Source organism: Trachurus japonicus, chromosome 18, assembly GCF_045865225.1.
Source record: "Trachurus japonicus isolate A0001 chromosome 18, Traja_1.0".
NCBI classification, from domain to species: domain Eukaryota; kingdom Metazoa; phylum Chordata; class Actinopteri; order Carangiformes; family Carangidae; genus Trachurus; species Trachurus japonicus.
This window is the reverse complement of record NC_140924.1, coordinates 13,733,291-13,750,754: the sequence shown is the minus strand read 5'-3', so window position 1 is coordinate 13,750,754 and position 17,464 is coordinate 13,733,291. Positions and strand designations below refer to the sequence as shown.

Sequence of the window (17,464 nt, the reverse complement as noted above, 5' to 3'; positions counted from 1 at the left end):
AGCAGTTTTTCGGCAAGCAGTCTCTGCATTTGCCTCGAAAACAACTCCGTTTTGGAGTGTTTTGGAGTTGTTGGATTGTGTATTTGATGAGTTTGATGAGGGAAACCAAGAAATCCCATGAGCCTCCGTAGTGTAGCTCTGAGCAGCTTGCGGCTCTGCTCCGCCGTTCTAAAAATAGCTTGCACCAACAAATAAAGGTAACGAACCTACTGCTATGACTATAGGGATTATGGCAATGGGCCAATTTGCCAAAATGTTGAACTATTCTTTTAAGGACATCTTCAGATGTCCCACTAAAGTTCTACAGATCTTTTACAGATGTTCTGCAGATGTTCTACCTGACTAATACCAGATGAAGGTTACAGTACAGCTCACTCTCTTTATTTACATACAGTTATGATTCAATTGAGAATATGAATTATAAAACTAATGGAACTCAAAGTGTTAAACTAACATCCAGGTGGTGTCCCGTCATGTACTCACTGTCATACTGGATAGGTCCACTGTCCACGCTGCCACCGAGTCCTGGCTTCTCACAGAAGGGCGGAGCCCAGCCTCGATTACAGTGGCAGTTCCCATTGCTGTTACACACCTGCACACACACACACACATGAACAAGACATTGGTTATAATGTGGTTTTCTGTTGGGTTGGACCTCACTTTCCTAAGGTGTACCAGTCACATTAGAGGCACTGATGTGATTTTCTGTTTTCTACAGCCTGACACTGCCTGAAATGCAATTTCCATTATCTGTGCTATAATGGACTTTTGATTGTGACCGTGATTTGTTTTAAGCTAACTGCCTCCAGGCTTTGAACCATCAAAGAGCCCAGGGTCACGGTGTTAGTTGTTGCTGAAATGCACTAATGCCTATACCATAAAACCACTGTACCATTATTATTTCACTGTGTTTGCTCCATGATTAATTTGCTTTTAGTCCAGTTGGTTAAAACCATTTGAAAGGGCCCCAATGGGTCGATCAGGTCCTGGTCTAGAAACCCCATAAAGCCACTATACAGCTCAACAAACCCCAATGACTGAGGCCTCCTGATGACGTCAGCTGGAACATCCGTACTTTGTAGTTTTGGTCAATAACCTGGATTTGGTGGTAATGAGGTTTCTGAAGTGTCTTTTCCTGCAGCCCCAAAGACCACCGTTGGTCACCATTGGTAACTATTTTGTTGTGTTTTGGGCTCTGAATTCGCTGACTGGCCTCTTCCCCATGGTGATGACTTCAATGATTGCAATGTTGTTGTATTTAGCCCTTACTGCGATGAAAAGAGCAGGACTTTCCAGAAACTGAGGAAAAAACTTTCACCCAGGCTGAGGGCTCTGCTTTGACGTACAGTTAATTTTCATCCAGTGACTCAGCATAAAAACGACTATAACCTATTTCAACCCAAACACACAACCTCTGAGACCGAGCGTGACCTGAACGGGTAGAAAATCACCCTTTTTTTCCACTACATTTAGCAGTTAATTACCTCCAAGAGTTTTTAATTGACTTGTCTTAAAGTTGTGCAAGAAATAACTTTTATCTGGAGATTAGCATTTAAACTTGATGAATATCTGCAGTCGTCTTGTGTAGTTCACCACCTCTAAATGGAGGAGAAAAAATACTGCTATGCTCCAATTACATTGAGATGTAATTATCCTATTGGTGATTAGCATGCCTATTTACCCCATTAGCACTCGGTCGACATGAAGGGCGCTCAGATGTTTGCTAATTCTTATCGCTCCCTTTATGGCACATTCAGGGAGCCTGGCTGCGGTTTCTTTTTTTGCGAGGAGCATATTTAAGAGATAGTTCTACATCATAAAAAGATAAGAAGGGGGGAAAAGCTGTGTGATATGAAAATGCTATGACCTGGATTTAAACACACCATCATTGATATGTAACGTATCCTTCACCCGGCTACGTCTCCAGGGTCTGTAATGTGTTTTAAGCTTCATTCTCCTCCGTATCTGCCGACTCAGAAGTGACTGATACTTCCTCTGCTTATTATTCCTGTTTATTTGCATCAACAGCTATGTTTTTTTTTTCTTCCCCAAAAGCCCGAGGATCAGTGAGTGAATGAATCAAATGATGATGTTAAATTAAAAAAGACACATCCTAACACGGAGGGAGCTGGGAGGAAGGGGGGAAACTGTCTATTTAGAATAATCCTGACTCAAAGCCATTTCCATTATCCATCTACAGTTACACTGAGAGGAGGGAACACAAAAGGGACAAACGGCATAAAACAACAAAGTGAGGAGAGAAAAGAGAAGGAGAGGGCTGGATTAAAGGAGGCGAGGATGTGTCTGCTGTTTTTCTTCTTGCTCATAATATTTCAAATCCTAATCAAATAGCAATGACTGAGCGGTGGTGTGTCTGTTCCTCCTGCAGTAGATGGGGTAAACAGACTGAGTCTTATAAGGTGTGAAATTTCTTCAAAGACTCAGAGGAAGCTTTAAAACAAACCAGGCCAAGCCAACACGGGTTAGGCTCATATACATTGTTCTCTATGTGTCAACACTGGGTTTATGTGCTTATGTAGAACTAAAATTACAAACAGATATTTGATTTTGGAAGTAGTCCTAGGTTACTGTTGTGCTACATTTGGAAATAACTGGTTTCAGAGTCTGGAAAACCCCAAAATAGCTTCATTATTTTTAATAGGATATTTATTAAAATAAAACAAAAGAAATGTAAATCAAGTTGAACTGGAAAGTACATTATACTACAGGAGTTTATTAGTTTGTGTCGACCGAGCCCCTTGCCATTATTAGAGATCCAACTTTTACAGGTTTTTATTAGAAGAAATAACTTCTGGTGCTGTGTTTACAGTTTTTTAAAAAGGCCCAACTATTCCACAGTCTGCAGCTCCAGATTGAGTTTCTATGAACACAGCTTCAGCACATGCACCCAGAAACTACATCTGCTCTTCAAATGATCAGCTCAGTACAAAAAGGATATATATGTATATTTTATAATCCTTTTTTTTTTTGTAATCTCTGGTTTGATGACAGCATCCCGTGTCTTTGTGATGCTGTGTAAAAATGACAGCAACTTTGAACATTTCTAGCAAATTTCTGTCTCCTGCTACAGTCATGGACACACATCTCGATCTGCATTTCTAACATCAGTTTGCAGGCGACAAGGCTGATTAGCTTGAAAGCCTACCTGCAGTTAGCTCAGATGCTAAGTTACTCTTGAAACAAAAAATACTGTCCTGTCCAATTCACCTGTCAAACGCATCCAGCCCACCAGCTTGGCTGTTTATCACTGACTGCAAAAAAAAAAAAGAGACAACTTCTCCCCTGATGATGTTTCAGTTTCACTTTACCCATCTGCCAACTAATAAACTGATGATTTAAGGTTTGTAGTAAAGCCGTGAAACAACATGACTCAACGTTGGCTCGCCTGTGGAAAAAAAAAAAAGCCTGGCCGCTCTGAGGGGAAAACTGTCAACTGTTCAATTCTCTTTTTTTTAAAAAAAAGGGGGAAAAATGCAGGTTTCATTTTCCCGTGGCTTGACAAATATTACACTGCAGACAAAATATCAGCTGTCAGCAGTTACAGTCTGGAACCCCTCACCTATTAAAAAGCCATAGTGGTGGAACGGTGATGGCAGCTGCCATATTGTATTATGCTGCTGTAACTTTCCCTGAGTCTGGTGCAGACATCGAGGAGAAGCAGGAAATAAATCACAGTTCTCTGATCTGCCTTCAATGTGGTCTCTAAACGGTGTGTTCCTATTAAACCTGGGAACTCTATATCTCTTTACAGCTTTTTATCTCCGGTTTGACACACCTGAGGGCAGATTCATAAAGTTCACAGCAGACAAAAGGTTTTTTTTTTATTGCAGTAGTTTGGAGTATTTACTGCCATAATGATGTAAGTGAGTTAATTCAAGTCTTAAAATAAAAATGAACTTTCCCACCTGTGGCTGTGGCCTTGATGGAGCCACGATAAGCTTGTCAAGTCACCGTCTGCGTCTCGATTGTTTCTCTGCAAAGCATTTTCTGTCTCTGAATGGATTGGATTTTATTCTGTAGTGCACAACAGAAAAGCTGCTCTTGTGTGAAGGACACATGTTCAGGTGCTCAATGATCGAGATGCATCCAAGGTGTAGTTTAAAAGAGCCCACCACGTTGTCATGGACAAAAGTACGACTTGAAAAGAGACTTGATTTGTTGTCTGACTGACTGAGGACAAGGTTAAGACTGTAATTAAAAGTTTTGAAGAGCCTCTTTAAGGTGGTTGTGTTGTTTTCAGGCTTGTGCAGCGAACTGGGTTTCTGATGAAAATGAATGTAGATTCTATTGTGGGATTCATTGCAATTTAAAGGAGACATATTATGCCCATTTTACACAAATGAAAATAGTTCTTAAAGATTTCTGTCGGTCTTCTGTGACATGCTTTGGTCAAAATACCTCAAGGATCAAACATCACAGCTCTTTTCATCCTCTCAAAACAACCCAGCTCAGAACGGCTGGTTTCAGTGCCTGTCCCTTTAAATGCAAATGAGCCACTTTTCCCGGTCCAACGTAGGGGTCGTATTATGTAAATTTGAATCCTAGTTAGTTATCACTGGAAGATAACTGAGGGAACAGCTCGTAAAACCATGTGGATTTCAACCTAGGGAACCTGAAAATTACAGATTTTTTTGTCAATTCTCACATTTTGGGGGCTGGAAGGCAAGACAAAGACCCAAATATATGTTAAAGAGCCTTCAATAAGTGATATTTCCTTAATATGTCCCTTTTTAAAAAACACGATTTTAAAGCTGCATACAGTACAAAAGTAGACCCTTGAACAAGCAGTCAGGACTTCCTTCATGGCATAAGAAAGCAGTCACCAAGCCACACCCACCCGTACCCCCCAGATTTGGATTTTGTTTTTACCTGAAATCTGCTATCATTTTATTGGATCACTCAGAAAACAGTTGTTACTAAAGCTCCAGAAAGAGAAAGATAAGAGGAAATGTCCTTCACCATGTTCAAGCTGCTTCCTGGTTTGGAAACTATCTATCAACAAGGACATTATGCCTTCAGATGGCAGGATGAACCTCCTCTTGGGTGTGGCCCAGGGATCTGTACTAAGACCCACGCTTTTCACCAAATCAATAACCTGTGAGAAAATGCACTTAATACCATTTTCTATGCAGACGACACCATTATTTATTACTGTTTGTCTCCTTTTGCACAAGCTTTTGGATTGTTCTTTGCAGTTTGCAGTTTTTGAATTCTGATTTTGGCAACTAAGGTGTGATCCTCTTCACAATGATGTGTGCATTTGATTTTTTTTTGGCATCTACTCATACATTCATCCTCATGTTTTTCATTTCTTTATCCTGCAAGTTTTTTTGCTTACAGCGGATAACAACTCACATTCTGGTGGTAAATCAGTGGTATTTTTATAACTACAGTATGTTTCAGGTTACGAATTTCCTTTAAGGTCATTGACAGGCTCAATACCTGATCAATACGCACCGTCTTTCAGTTTCAGAGCTGTCTTCATGCGATCTCCTCTTTAAGTAACAAGTGTTTAAACCCTGAGCACTTCACTCCAGAGCTTGGTTACTGACTCATAAACTATGTATGATTTTTTCTCCCTTATCTGCCTCAGGCTTGCTTGTACTGCTCCAATAAATAGTTCATCACTTGAGTTGCCGTTGTATTCCAGCCATCTATTTTCCTGCCTCCGTACGACAGACCTGGTGACAGCTCTGCAAGGCGCTACCTTCGCCCAAGGACACACTGTGACAATAAGATTAGGGAGCGCTGCCCAGAAGCTAAGTGAGTCGAGTCTGTGGTATGGATGCTCTTGAGTTTGTGTGTGCATGTGTTTGTAGGTATGTATGTGTGTGTGTGTGTGTGTGTGTGTGTGTGTATATACCCCATTGCCGTGACAGCGTACGATGCAGGTCTCCAGCTCGGTAAAAGAGGCATTTTGGCATCGGCGGTCTCTGCACACCTGTGGCAACACAAGCAGAATGATCACATACTGTGTTAAAGATTACTGTGCTCTCTCTCTTTCCCTCTCTCTCACACACACACACATACATACACACACACAGCAACAGTCAAGACTTTGATCGGCCTTTTGCCAGTGCCCTTGGGGCTTTGGAAGAACCTGGCTGCCTGGGGAGACGGGCCGAGCACCAGCACCAGCACCAGCGTCAGCAGCATCCCGTTTTAAATCACTGCGCTCCAGAGCAGCTTTTTACAGCTTGTAACAATGTTTTATTGAGCTGCTTTTACCCAAAACACATTTGGTCTCCGCTGCCACTTTAATACTCATTTTCATAACCATTTACATTAATGCCGGAGTGATGAATCGCTTCCTCCCGGAGCTCCGTTGAGTCATCTACCTTCATCTATCCTAACGGCGCGAGGACAGACGTGAGGACAGGCAGTTTGGAGATGTGGGTGGGAGAGGAGTCAGTGGTGAGGAGGCTGAGTCACCGACACTCGTCTGGGACCAGCGACTCTGATCAGGTAAAAAAGCTTGTTGCTGTTGCATTTCATCTGCAAGTGGAGGAGGCAACACGGAGGAGTTTAAAACAAAAAACAAAAAAAACAAAACACCAAGCTGCTGAACTTTTCTCATCAATCTGATCCAAACTCGCAAACAGATGAAGACACATACGTTAATTAGCAAAGGCGCTAATGCTAGATGCTTAGCTAATATCTTCATTATTTAAAAAACTAATTACCCACGTTGCCCTGACTCATAGTCAATCACTGAGAAGTGGCTAACCTCACTTCCTGTTGAGTTTTGAAGCTTTGATCCGAGCCTGGATGATGGTGATTGTGTTTCATGAATGTAAAGTTAATCTCACACTGAGAAACTGTCAAGCTCCACTTCTCTGTGCAAATGAACATGTTCATTAGAGTCAGTAGCTGTATTTTTAGCCTCTCTACAGTAGCCGTTCCCCTGAGTCAAGCCTTAATGCAAAGCTACACTAACCACAACACACTCCAGCTCTGTAGTTAACACACGGACCCAGAAAACGCCTTGCTTCTAATTGAAGGCCACAGTTACAACAGAATGATGAGTTCAAGTCCCGTCGGTCCACTTGGAGTTGTTCCTGAGTTTACTTTTCAGTTCAGTATTTTTTTTTTAACATCAGGCCACAAAATCTCAGTTTTTCTTCATCGGCTCTCAGTGTGTTAGAATCGATTTTAGGATTTTACCGATCATAACAGAATTATTAACCTCACATGAGCCACCTCTCAGCCTTAAATCCTCGGGTTCGACCTTTAAATTCGAGACTTCAATCCACAGTCTCGACCCCTGACTGTGGAACAACCTGAGGAGGAGATGAGCTCTGACTCACTTCTTTTAAATTACTTCTTAAAACCCATTTTTATAGACTTTTATGCTTTAGGCTTTTATGTGATGTCGTCTTTTTTATTGTTTTTTTATTGCCTTTTTTTTTTACGGCGTCTGCTCTCTCCAGTTGTTTTTAATATATATTGAAATATATTGTTTGTCCTCTCCCCTTTAACTTAACCTCATTTCTGTCCTGTTGTCTGCTCTCACTGTCTGCCTGTTGTTTTTCGTTGCCTCCAAAAAACCTCTGGCCTGTTGGAACTGTAGGTTTTGCTTTGCTGACCAAGCATTTTGTTAATTTGTTTGTTTTTAAAGTTACTATATTATTAGAAAATCATCTTTAAATAACAAAAAAACAGAATAGTCTTTAAGTTAAGGTTTAAAAACACCAGACTGACTATAGTACGGCTAATGCTAGATGCATGGATAATATCTGTGTTTAATTTACATGTTATTTATGTTTGATAAACAAGCTCACACTGGGCAGTAAAGCAGTGAAACGTGTCTCTTTAGGTGTTGGCGGTTTCACTTGAGCAGTTTTTTTATGTAATCACTGAGCTGTATTAGTGCTAATGTTAGCATTTGCATGCTTTTGCTGCCTCACTATTGTTAGCAGGGGCAATCAATTTAGCGTAGGTGAACGTGTGACTGTGTGATTATACGAAGCAGCAGCAGCAGCAGCTTTGTGCCACGTGTGCACATATTGCTGCTGAGAAAAGGCCAGTTCGGTGTGATGACTCAAAATTCATCAGAGCTGGATGGCAGACAATATTCTCTGCCGCCTATTTATAATATATTACTCATGCAAGCACTATTCAGTCTTTTCAGCGCGGCCCGCACAATAGCTGGGATGGGATTCAAAAGGCTGGAATGAGCTGCGGAGGGGGAAGCGATAGAGATGGATGGAGAAATAGAATTTACCGGAGGAACGAAAGGAGATGCAGCAGCTCCCTGTGTTTGTGCGGGCTTCTTTTATATGTATGTATTTCACATGCATAATTCAGCTCTTATTTTGAAGGGGCTTGTGCGTTTTGGAGGTGGGATTGTTTTCTGAATCAAAGCCCCAATGAGAAACATTCAGGAACAACAGACACAGGACAGACTCTTCCCAAGTGCTCAGCTGGATATGGTGATATAGTGACAAACCGTTGAGTCGAGCGGCCGTTGTCTTTAGATGAGATCTTTAGGTTTGTTCTGTTAGCTCACAGTCAATGGGGAGAATACGTCAGTCCAACCGCCCATTTCTCCGACTACCCATTAATCTGATTTATTCTAGAGGGTTATGGGTTAGGTTTAGGTTTAGGGTTACTTAAGTCGGAGAAATGGGAGGTTGGACTAATGGACGCAAAAAATATAAAAATGTATGGTTGGAGAAATAGGAAGTCGGACAGAAGCCATGTGCCCGGTCAACCACGTTCAGAGATAGTGGAAATATCAATGAGGGAGGTAGATGTTGCTATCAAGTTTGAGTTATGAACATATGAGTCCGCATTTAGGCATCCAACTTCATTTTTCTTCCTTTTCAATCTAGGTAAATCAACATAGGTTTCTTAGGTCATTAAGAAAGTGAAATCGAAAATAATATTTAAGAGTTGGAGATACAGTATATCGTCTTCGTCCATCCGTCCCAATGTTGTGGACCCAATAACGTATCATACAACACCTTCTTTGGATTTGGTATAAACTTTCACTTACACTTTCACTTCTACTGGTGGTCAAAGGCCAAAGGTCAAAGTGAGTTTGACCTCGCAAAACTCCTTTAGCTAACCACCTAGCAGAGTTAGTTTCATATGTTGGCTACAAAACTTTGGCTGTTGTTTGTTAAAGAAATAGTGATACCTATAAATATAAGGATTATGACAGAGTGATGAGATCAAGCAGTATTCGTAGATTTGTAATTGTACAGTTTGTTGAATCAGACCTGCAGTGAAGAGTGGAAAACTATCCCAGCCTCAGGTCTTTGTTGGACTCTGGTCTGATAATGGGGACATTTAGATGAGATGAGCTAATGTGCTGCCGTTGATGTCCGTCAGTTCTGGCTACGGACGAGATGCCTGAGCGTTTTGTGTGCTGCAGACAAAAGAATCAATCAATGATTAATTAGCACTTGGACCCAGACATTGCCGTTGGCCCCGGCTACGGCTACACATGTCGGAGTGTTAACACAGCGCAGGGAAACACCCGACTTCAGCAGAAACCTTTGTTTGGTTGTCTCTCCGGCCCTGAGCTATAGGGAACCTACACAACCAGAACCACAGTAGAGGTGAAGATGTACGACAGCCGTGTTCAGATAACGGAGGAGAAACTCTGCGGAACAAAGCTTTAAACTCTTTGTGAAGTCAGTGCAGTGACTTCCCTCCTCCCTGCTCCCTGTTCTGTTCAAACTCCTGTTAACCTTAAGGACAGTCCGCCGTCAGATACAAGGAAACAGGACATACTGGACTGCCAAGTTAAAACTTGCTCCAGTCCCCTTAAAGGGATAGTTCAACATTTAGGCAAATTGGCCCATTGCCATAATCCCTATAGTCATAGCAGTAGGTTTGTTACCTTTAATTGTCGGTGCAAGCTATTTTTAGAACGGCAGAGCAGAGCCGCGAGCTGCATCGAAAACAACGCTAAGGAGGCTAATGGGATTACTTGGTTTCCCTCATTAAACTCATCAAATACACAATCCAACAACTCCAAAACGCTCTGGTGGACAGTTGTAAAAACACTTGCACCGACAATTAAGGTAATAACCAACGTCCTACGCTATTGCCTGCAAAAACTCAAAATCTGCCAAGAATATCAGCTGTTCTTGTTAAAATATCTAATTTCTCGTCAAAACTAATCTCTTTCCACCTAAAAATGTACTTGTTTTTAGATCATTTTCACTTGTTTCAAACAAAATCTGCCAGTGAAGCAAGTTTTGTGCTTGTAATAAGAAGAAAAACTTGTCCACTATCAGATTTTTGGAGTTATTTCAAGTGAAAATATGCTTGAAAGAGGGAAAAAGAAAAACATTAGCTCCTTTGCGTAGCTCTGACGAGTCTTATTTTAAGTATAATGAGCTCTGTTTTGCTGTTTTTGCAGTGTGGGATTATGGCAATGGGCCAATTTGCCCAAAATGTTGAACTATCCCTTTAAAGCCCAGCCTGCAGTGGACCAACTGACCTTTCCTTCTCCGCACTTGGTGCCGGTCATGACGAGGCCGGGGTCGGGCAGGTCGCCCTGGCCGTCCTGGGTGCTGTAGACGTAGGTGCCGCGGCACTTGACCTCGATGCCGTCCGTCTTGATGGTGGTGTCGATGGACACGGCGTTGGTGCCTTTGGGTTTCTTGGCGGCGCTGTGGCACTGGATCTTCCCACATTTGGCGTCACTGGAGAGAAAAGATAGATAGATAGAAATTTTTCGAGTTGTAAAAGTTGTAAATGTTTAGTCTAGTTTATTTATTTATTTCATTCATTTATCGAGCATAAAAACAAAAAATAAAATAAACAATGACAATACTGTAACTCTTGAATGAAAGGGGGCAGAAAGAAGCGAACTTATATTGTCTACCCCTTGTTACAAAGAATTAATTCACAAATTAGATAGTACCTACATCCAAGCAAAGAAAGAATGGAAGTAGAAGAAAAACATCAACAAACAACATTTACAACAAAAGTTACTAAAGTTTTCGTGTCTGTTTTTGACGACATGGGACAAAGTGGAGGCTCTTAGCCTGTTGACATCCCCAGATCGACCTCCTCCTCCTCCTCGGACTTAAGGACCCAACTTCCTGTCCACCCTACTCCCATTTTCTCCCCCCTGATTGCTCTCCTGACATCCCTGTCCACTTTCACCACTTTTGACACAATCACCACAGCACAGCACTCTCAGTTGTTTGGGTCTTAAAACTGGTGTGCTTTGAGTCCGGGCCACTCTGGACCCAGTCTGCCGGAAACTTCCTCGATTCCTGTCTTGAAACATTCATAGAAAACAACAACCAGTCTGTCTGCAGTATCATATTCAACATTCATCCCTCGTCATCGCTGACAGTCTCTGGACAGATGATGCTTTTAAAGCGTTAAATCTGATTAAAACACCAAGTTCTTTGGCAGGAGAAACATTGTTAATCAATGATTTAATTATCCCACACAACCCTGATCTGGTGTTTTTTAAAACGAAACTTGTTTGGACCGAGATAAAAGTGCAGCAGCCGCTCTTATCGAGTCGACCCCTCTCTTCAACTTCAAATGTGTGAAGCTGGAGTGCATAACAAAGGAGATAGAGGGGATCTCATCCTCCTCTCCTCTATAGCTGTGATCCTAAATATCTACAGTCCACTCTGCTGAAGTACCGTCTCTAATCTGTGCTGACTTTGACCGGGTCGTTATTGTCGGTGGCTTTTAATGTCCACTGAAGAACTGTGTTGTGCAGTGTTGTGATGACTGACTCAGCATGTGATAAAACCCACAATCTGGACTAAATCCATCTCTGAAAGTGTGTTTTGTTGAAAAAGAGGCGATCGCAAAATGGTACATCACTGAAAACACCAGTGATGTAACATTTATTTAAGCTTTTTTCTCTCTCCCACTCCGCCCTCTCAGTGTTTTTTTAACGGTGAACTTTGAGACGCGACTAAAATGTCTAAAAACAACCTGTTCTTGATGCCACCGCACCAACAAAGGTGAAGGTTTATCTCTTTTAAGAAAAGCTCTCCGTGGAGAAGGTGCCATGAAGTTGTGAATTTTCTAAAATCTGCCCCCGGTGTCCGTTTTCAAAGATATTCAGGAGGCCCGGCGCAGTTTGATCCTTTCAACCAGAAATAAATTAACATTACAAAACATCTGAGACTCTCCTCCCGGTGCCTTGTTATTCTGCCAACAAGCCTTTTGCTTCTCGCAACTGTTTTCCCACATACATCACTAACGAACAATTAGAGGCTTTTATCGACCGTCCTTTTTTTGAAAACAATCATCGAGACGGCTGACCGCCTCCTTGACCACAGTTAAACATCATGAATGGAAAAGAAAGGCCATTGACATTCACAACAGGTGAATGGATGACTGGCGTTTTTTCTACTGTAATGTGTCTCAGAGCATTATTACTGTCATAATTATTAGTATTATCATTATTATACATCTTTATGTGGAACCTGGGTTCAGATAATAATGTCCTATTTCTATTGTGTTTAAAACGTTTCTTGTTAATTAGTATCAAAGTGATTTTTGTTTTGAATTATTGATCGTCTGGTCGTCACCTCTACATGTTCAGTTTTCATTTACTGTCCCTAATTAAATAGAGGATTGATGGAGATTGTTCAGTGATACAGCGGTTGGTGCTTGTGTTGGCTTAGGAAGAGCTATGTGAGATCATTTACAACTGGTTAATTTGTCATTTGTAAGTTTCATTTGTTTGTTTTGATGGGTTTATAATGGCAAAATAACACTAGCCCTGATTGATAAACCTCTTCACCCCTTCTACCATACAGGGCCCAGCATACAGTATACCAGAAGCAACACCACCCACAGGCCAGTGGGTGTTAAGGTTTTTTTTATTTTGTTCCTTAACCTAACTAGCTCAATTATTAATTCCACTATTATGATGTACTAATTATAGTCGGTTTGATAAGAACGGACAAAAAGAATATACGATTTACATCCACAAATAAGGCAATGCCTGGAGTTTATAATCTGAATATCCATGTTGTAGAGATAGCTGTGAGACCTTTGAACACTGTTGGCGCCTCCACATAACAGCAACATTTGAAGAAAGAGAAAAACATGTTTGATTTTTTTTTTCCTTTTTTTTGTTGGCATCTAGTTCTTCTTGATTAAAATGCAGATTCAAACTGGAGAAAGAAAACATACACACACAGAGTATCATGAGGAAAACAAGTGAAGCAGATTACAGAGTGATGGGCAGATAGCAGCTGTGTGTAGATTATTCACATCTTAATAACAGCCAGATAGTGCATTTACATATCCTCTAATCAGCTCTGTGACTCTGTGCGGCCAGAAAACACTCTAATGACTCCTGCGGGACTTCATAATGGATTTGGACAGTGGTGGATCATACTAGGCAGCCGTTAGCCACCTTAATCCACAGCCTCATTTACATGGCTAAATCGCTAATTTGGCTCCATTAATTAGCTCTGGCGCTCTTCCATGGAAGCTGCCTCTGACTTGTGTTGATGGGTCACAGAGGACTTGGCTCTGTGTCTGTGTGTGTGCATTTATATTATATGACCACTACATAAACTGAGGCACCAGGACATTTACTATCATCTCATAAAAGTTGAAATTTATTTTTTTTAACAAACTTCCAGGAGACACAATGTATGAATCAGCATTGATATAAAGTCCTGCTTGGGTCTACCTGCTGAATCTAAGTCCAATATTTGGTGTGTAATTTAAGCAAAGTGCTTGTGTTTGGTGATGTTCAAGTAGTAACTTAACATCTGTCCCAAATTTTGCAAAAATAGTTAAGGAAATGTTGAGTTTTGGGTTTTGAAAGTAAATGATCGCATCGTCTGCAAAGAGGATTACTATCGGTTTCGCTGTAGTGATCCCTTTTAATTCATTGCCTGTCAAACAGCCAGTATTCATAACTGTCTGCTGGTTGGGTCACTATGTAGAGCCTGTATCCACATTTAGCTTTGTTTTGGTCTCCACCACCTCTTGAAAAGAATATATTGATTTTTAGCTGCTATATGGGCCTCCGATTTCAACCAATTCAATCAATACAATGACATATTTTACAAGTATCAAGATGATCAGGATCTTAAAAGGAACAAGTGTCCATCACTAGGTATTAATCCCAGGTACACAACTCTTTTAAAGTTTCCTCCATTGCTGCCGTTTTTAATATTGTTGACATTTTATGAGGTTTGGTTGAAAATAATAATTTTCCAATACCTTTTTACAACCTTTCCAAGATGTTGAGTATTGCACATTAAGTCACCCTCTGACAGTTTAATATTCACTTCTGCTTCCCATTTCGACATATAATGTATTCCTGCCGTTGCATTTCTGTCATTTTTGTTGTACAATTTAGAAATAAGGATTTTGTTTTGTTTGTATGCACCACTCAGAATCTTAATCACTTCACTATCTTTCCATGGCTAAATCTTTTTTAATCTCTTTATCATAAAAGTGTCTGAGCTGTGAATATCAACATAGATCTCTATTTGGCAAGTTTTTTTTTCCAATCGTTTTAACAGCTTTTCCCTTAGTGAGCACACAAACAGCTTTTAATCCCCTCTCTTTCTCTCTACCTCGCAAAAGTATTGTCTGACTCATAGAGGCCAAATCTGATCTGGATGACAGGAAAGGTCATATTAGTTGTTAACTGTTGCCTGGCTCATTCAAACAGCCTGTCATATGTCACTGGACGCTACAAGTGACAGGTGAACAGCCAATCAACAGCTGCATGTCGCCATTATTGTTCGTCTAAAGCAGCGGTGGCAATAATTAGCAACAGTTCGCCGCTAAATCACTACGAAATCCAGGCATTATGTTATCAGGTTTTCATTATTGGCAGAAAAACTGATAACGATGTGGACAGATATTACATTTTTAGGCTAATATAGGGCCGATATTATCAGACATCCCTACTTTCAAGTGATTGCCTGTCAGGCAGCCATTGGTCATAACGATATGTTGGTTGTGTCACTATGTAGAGCTTGTATCCACCTGATGAATTGATTATTAAAGCCCAATCTTTCCAGTATTTTATACAGACAAACCCAGCTGCCATAGATATTGTTGAATGTCGATAATTTATGAACCCTCGTCTTAATTTATCAGGTCAGGAAGAAAGTGTTCCAGTCCAAAAAATGATGGATTTGTATAATTTGAAGTCTTCATTCAGAGTGGAGATTGGCTGATATGATTCATATAACTCCACTTCTTTCCATGTGTCAGGTACTTTAGCATTTCTAAGGTCCAATTTAGAGATTTCAACAACACAGGTGTAAGGTCTTCTTTAAAACTCCTACAAAACCTTCACTCCCTTTTATTGCTTTTTTTAAATTTACTGATAGCTGTATCCAATTCCTCTTTTGTAATTGGGGTGGTCAATTTGTTGTTTAGCAATTCCTCCAACAGCTCTAACAAGAAAATGTTGCCTTTATCCATGTGATTTTTATAATATTCTTTAAAACTGTTTTAGATTCAAAGCCTCTCATGAGGAGAGATGAGATGGTTATTAACTCTAAGAGAGGAACTATTTCCATCCTATGAGACCAAGGTGTCTATTACGCTGGGTGACATCACTTCACCCAGACATGAAATGATGAACCGTTGAGGCCGAGACATTAATCAAACATCAAGTTCAAACATTTTAAACGAACACTCCCTTAATAGCTGGAGTGGGACTCGTGGCTCCTCATCCTCTTTAACTCAGACTTATTCCTCAGGGACTCCTCAGGGCTCCTTCATCCACCCTCCTCTGTAGCTGTCGTCGTCGTTCCTGCTCTGTGCTGCTGGATGTTCAGGCCCTCTGGTGTCCCTGTGGACCTCCAGTCTTGTGTAAGGTGTTTGAAAACACACTATCCTCTCTTCCTTTAGAGTTTTCTCGGTTACATTGTACTCCCTGCAGTTCTTGACAATCTCAGCCACATAGTCATGGTCAGAGGAGCGAGAGAGCGCCGCTGCCAAGAGGTGTTTTAACTTTTTTCCAAGCTTCTTTTAGTCCTCGGTTGTAAACACCTGGGAGATGATGATAATCGGCCTTGGTGAGGCTTTAAGCCGGGGTTTAATCGCCAACTTCTGCATTTCCTTTTAAAAGTTGTTCAGTTTCATGTTTTTTTTACACCCAGGAGACACATTTCTTGTCTCAGACTATTTTAGATCAGGTCCTTTATGACTTCTGCTATATCAACTAGTAAGATCTTGTCTTTATGAACTGTTGAATATCCAACACATTTATTGTCTGTGTGCATGTTTTTTTTAAAGATAGTTCCAACAAAGCTGGAGTTTTCTTATCATTTCAGAACCACAGCTGATCAGTTTCTGCAGTTTTTGCCAAATGTGAATACTTTCTTTCAGTTGGTAAATAGTTGTAAATAAATCATGAAAATTACACAATAAAGATTTATATTTGTTTATCCAGATTTTTGCTGGTCTCCAAGTTTGTAATTATGTGTTTGCACTTTTCACTCCACATTCAGAGACAGATAAAAGTGTTAAAGTGTTTTTTTGAGATGTTGTAATGTAGTTGGAAGCAAGAAAATGCTGGAAATGTAACAGCGATAAGACAAATTGTTGTAATTATAAGGCACAATTATGAGATTCAAACGTGACTTGGTGCCTAATGAATCTGCCACATTGGGATTTTTTTAGTTTTAGTATGAGTCATGTTTCATGTATTTCTTTCCCCTGGCGGATTTCATCATGTTGTACCAGTTACTCACTCATCTCATGGATTCTGACAGAAATCCTTATTTTCACCTGGACAACAGTCACGTCACCAGCAGCTCATACCTTTTCAGACACTTCATGTAGTTTCCGTGCTCGTCTTTCCCACAGTTTCCGAAGGCGTTTCCCGCTGCATTGACGTCTTGGAAGCAGGCGTCATGGGCCGGTCGAGCTCCTGCAAACACAACGCATCTCCCATCAGCCCCGTGGTCTCAGGCTCTGTGTGCTTGCTCTTGTGCTGCGGTTGCTAACAATGTCGGTAATGATCCTCCTCTACACACAACAAATGGCAGCGTCTTAACATCACAAAGCTCTTGGCAACAGACACACAAACACAGCTTAAGCCAGGTCTTAGCCACCTGCCAGTCTATACTGCAGAGAGGACGAGGGGCGACCGACCACCACGGTGTCGACCCTCGCTCAGCTCAGAGACCCCCGAGGGACGGGTTTTAGGAAATGTCAAGACATCTCAGGAAACACGTTTGTGCGGCGTTAAGACCAGAAACAGATCGATATCAGCTCAGTGTTCCTCACAGTGGAGTTTCAGCAAAGCTACAACATGGTGACCTCACGATGAGGACAGAACTCAGTATTTGGTCAGGCTAAGCTAAGCTAAGCTAAGCTAAGCTAAGCTAAGCTAAGCTAAGCTACGCTACGCTAAACACATACAAGAAAAAGAGAGTAAACCCCTGGACTAAATGGACACCAACAATCTGAAAGTAGCTGCTGATTGGACCCGACCAAACCTTAAAGGGGA

The 17,464-nt window shown here is 41.1% G+C and overlaps 1 protein-coding gene across 1 annotated transcript in view; it reads right to left on the bottom strand.

The window, feature by feature from the left end:
• The window catches only part of adam19a (ADAM metallopeptidase domain 19a), a 168,158-nt gene that overhangs the window by 9,070 nt on the left and 141,624 nt on the right, over window positions 1-17,464 (bottom strand). The window contains exons 15-18 of the mRNA XM_085758931.1: window positions 16,774-16,882; window positions 10,478-10,682; window positions 5,885-5,962; window positions 484-592 (exon numbers count right to left, since the gene is read on the bottom strand). Of these exons, the coding sequence (XP_085615057.1) occupies window positions 484-592; window positions 5,885-5,962; window positions 10,478-10,682; window positions 16,774-16,882 (501 nt within the window). The remainder of the gene's footprint in view (window positions 1-483; window positions 593-5,884; window positions 5,963-10,477; window positions 10,683-16,773; window positions 16,883-17,464) is intronic.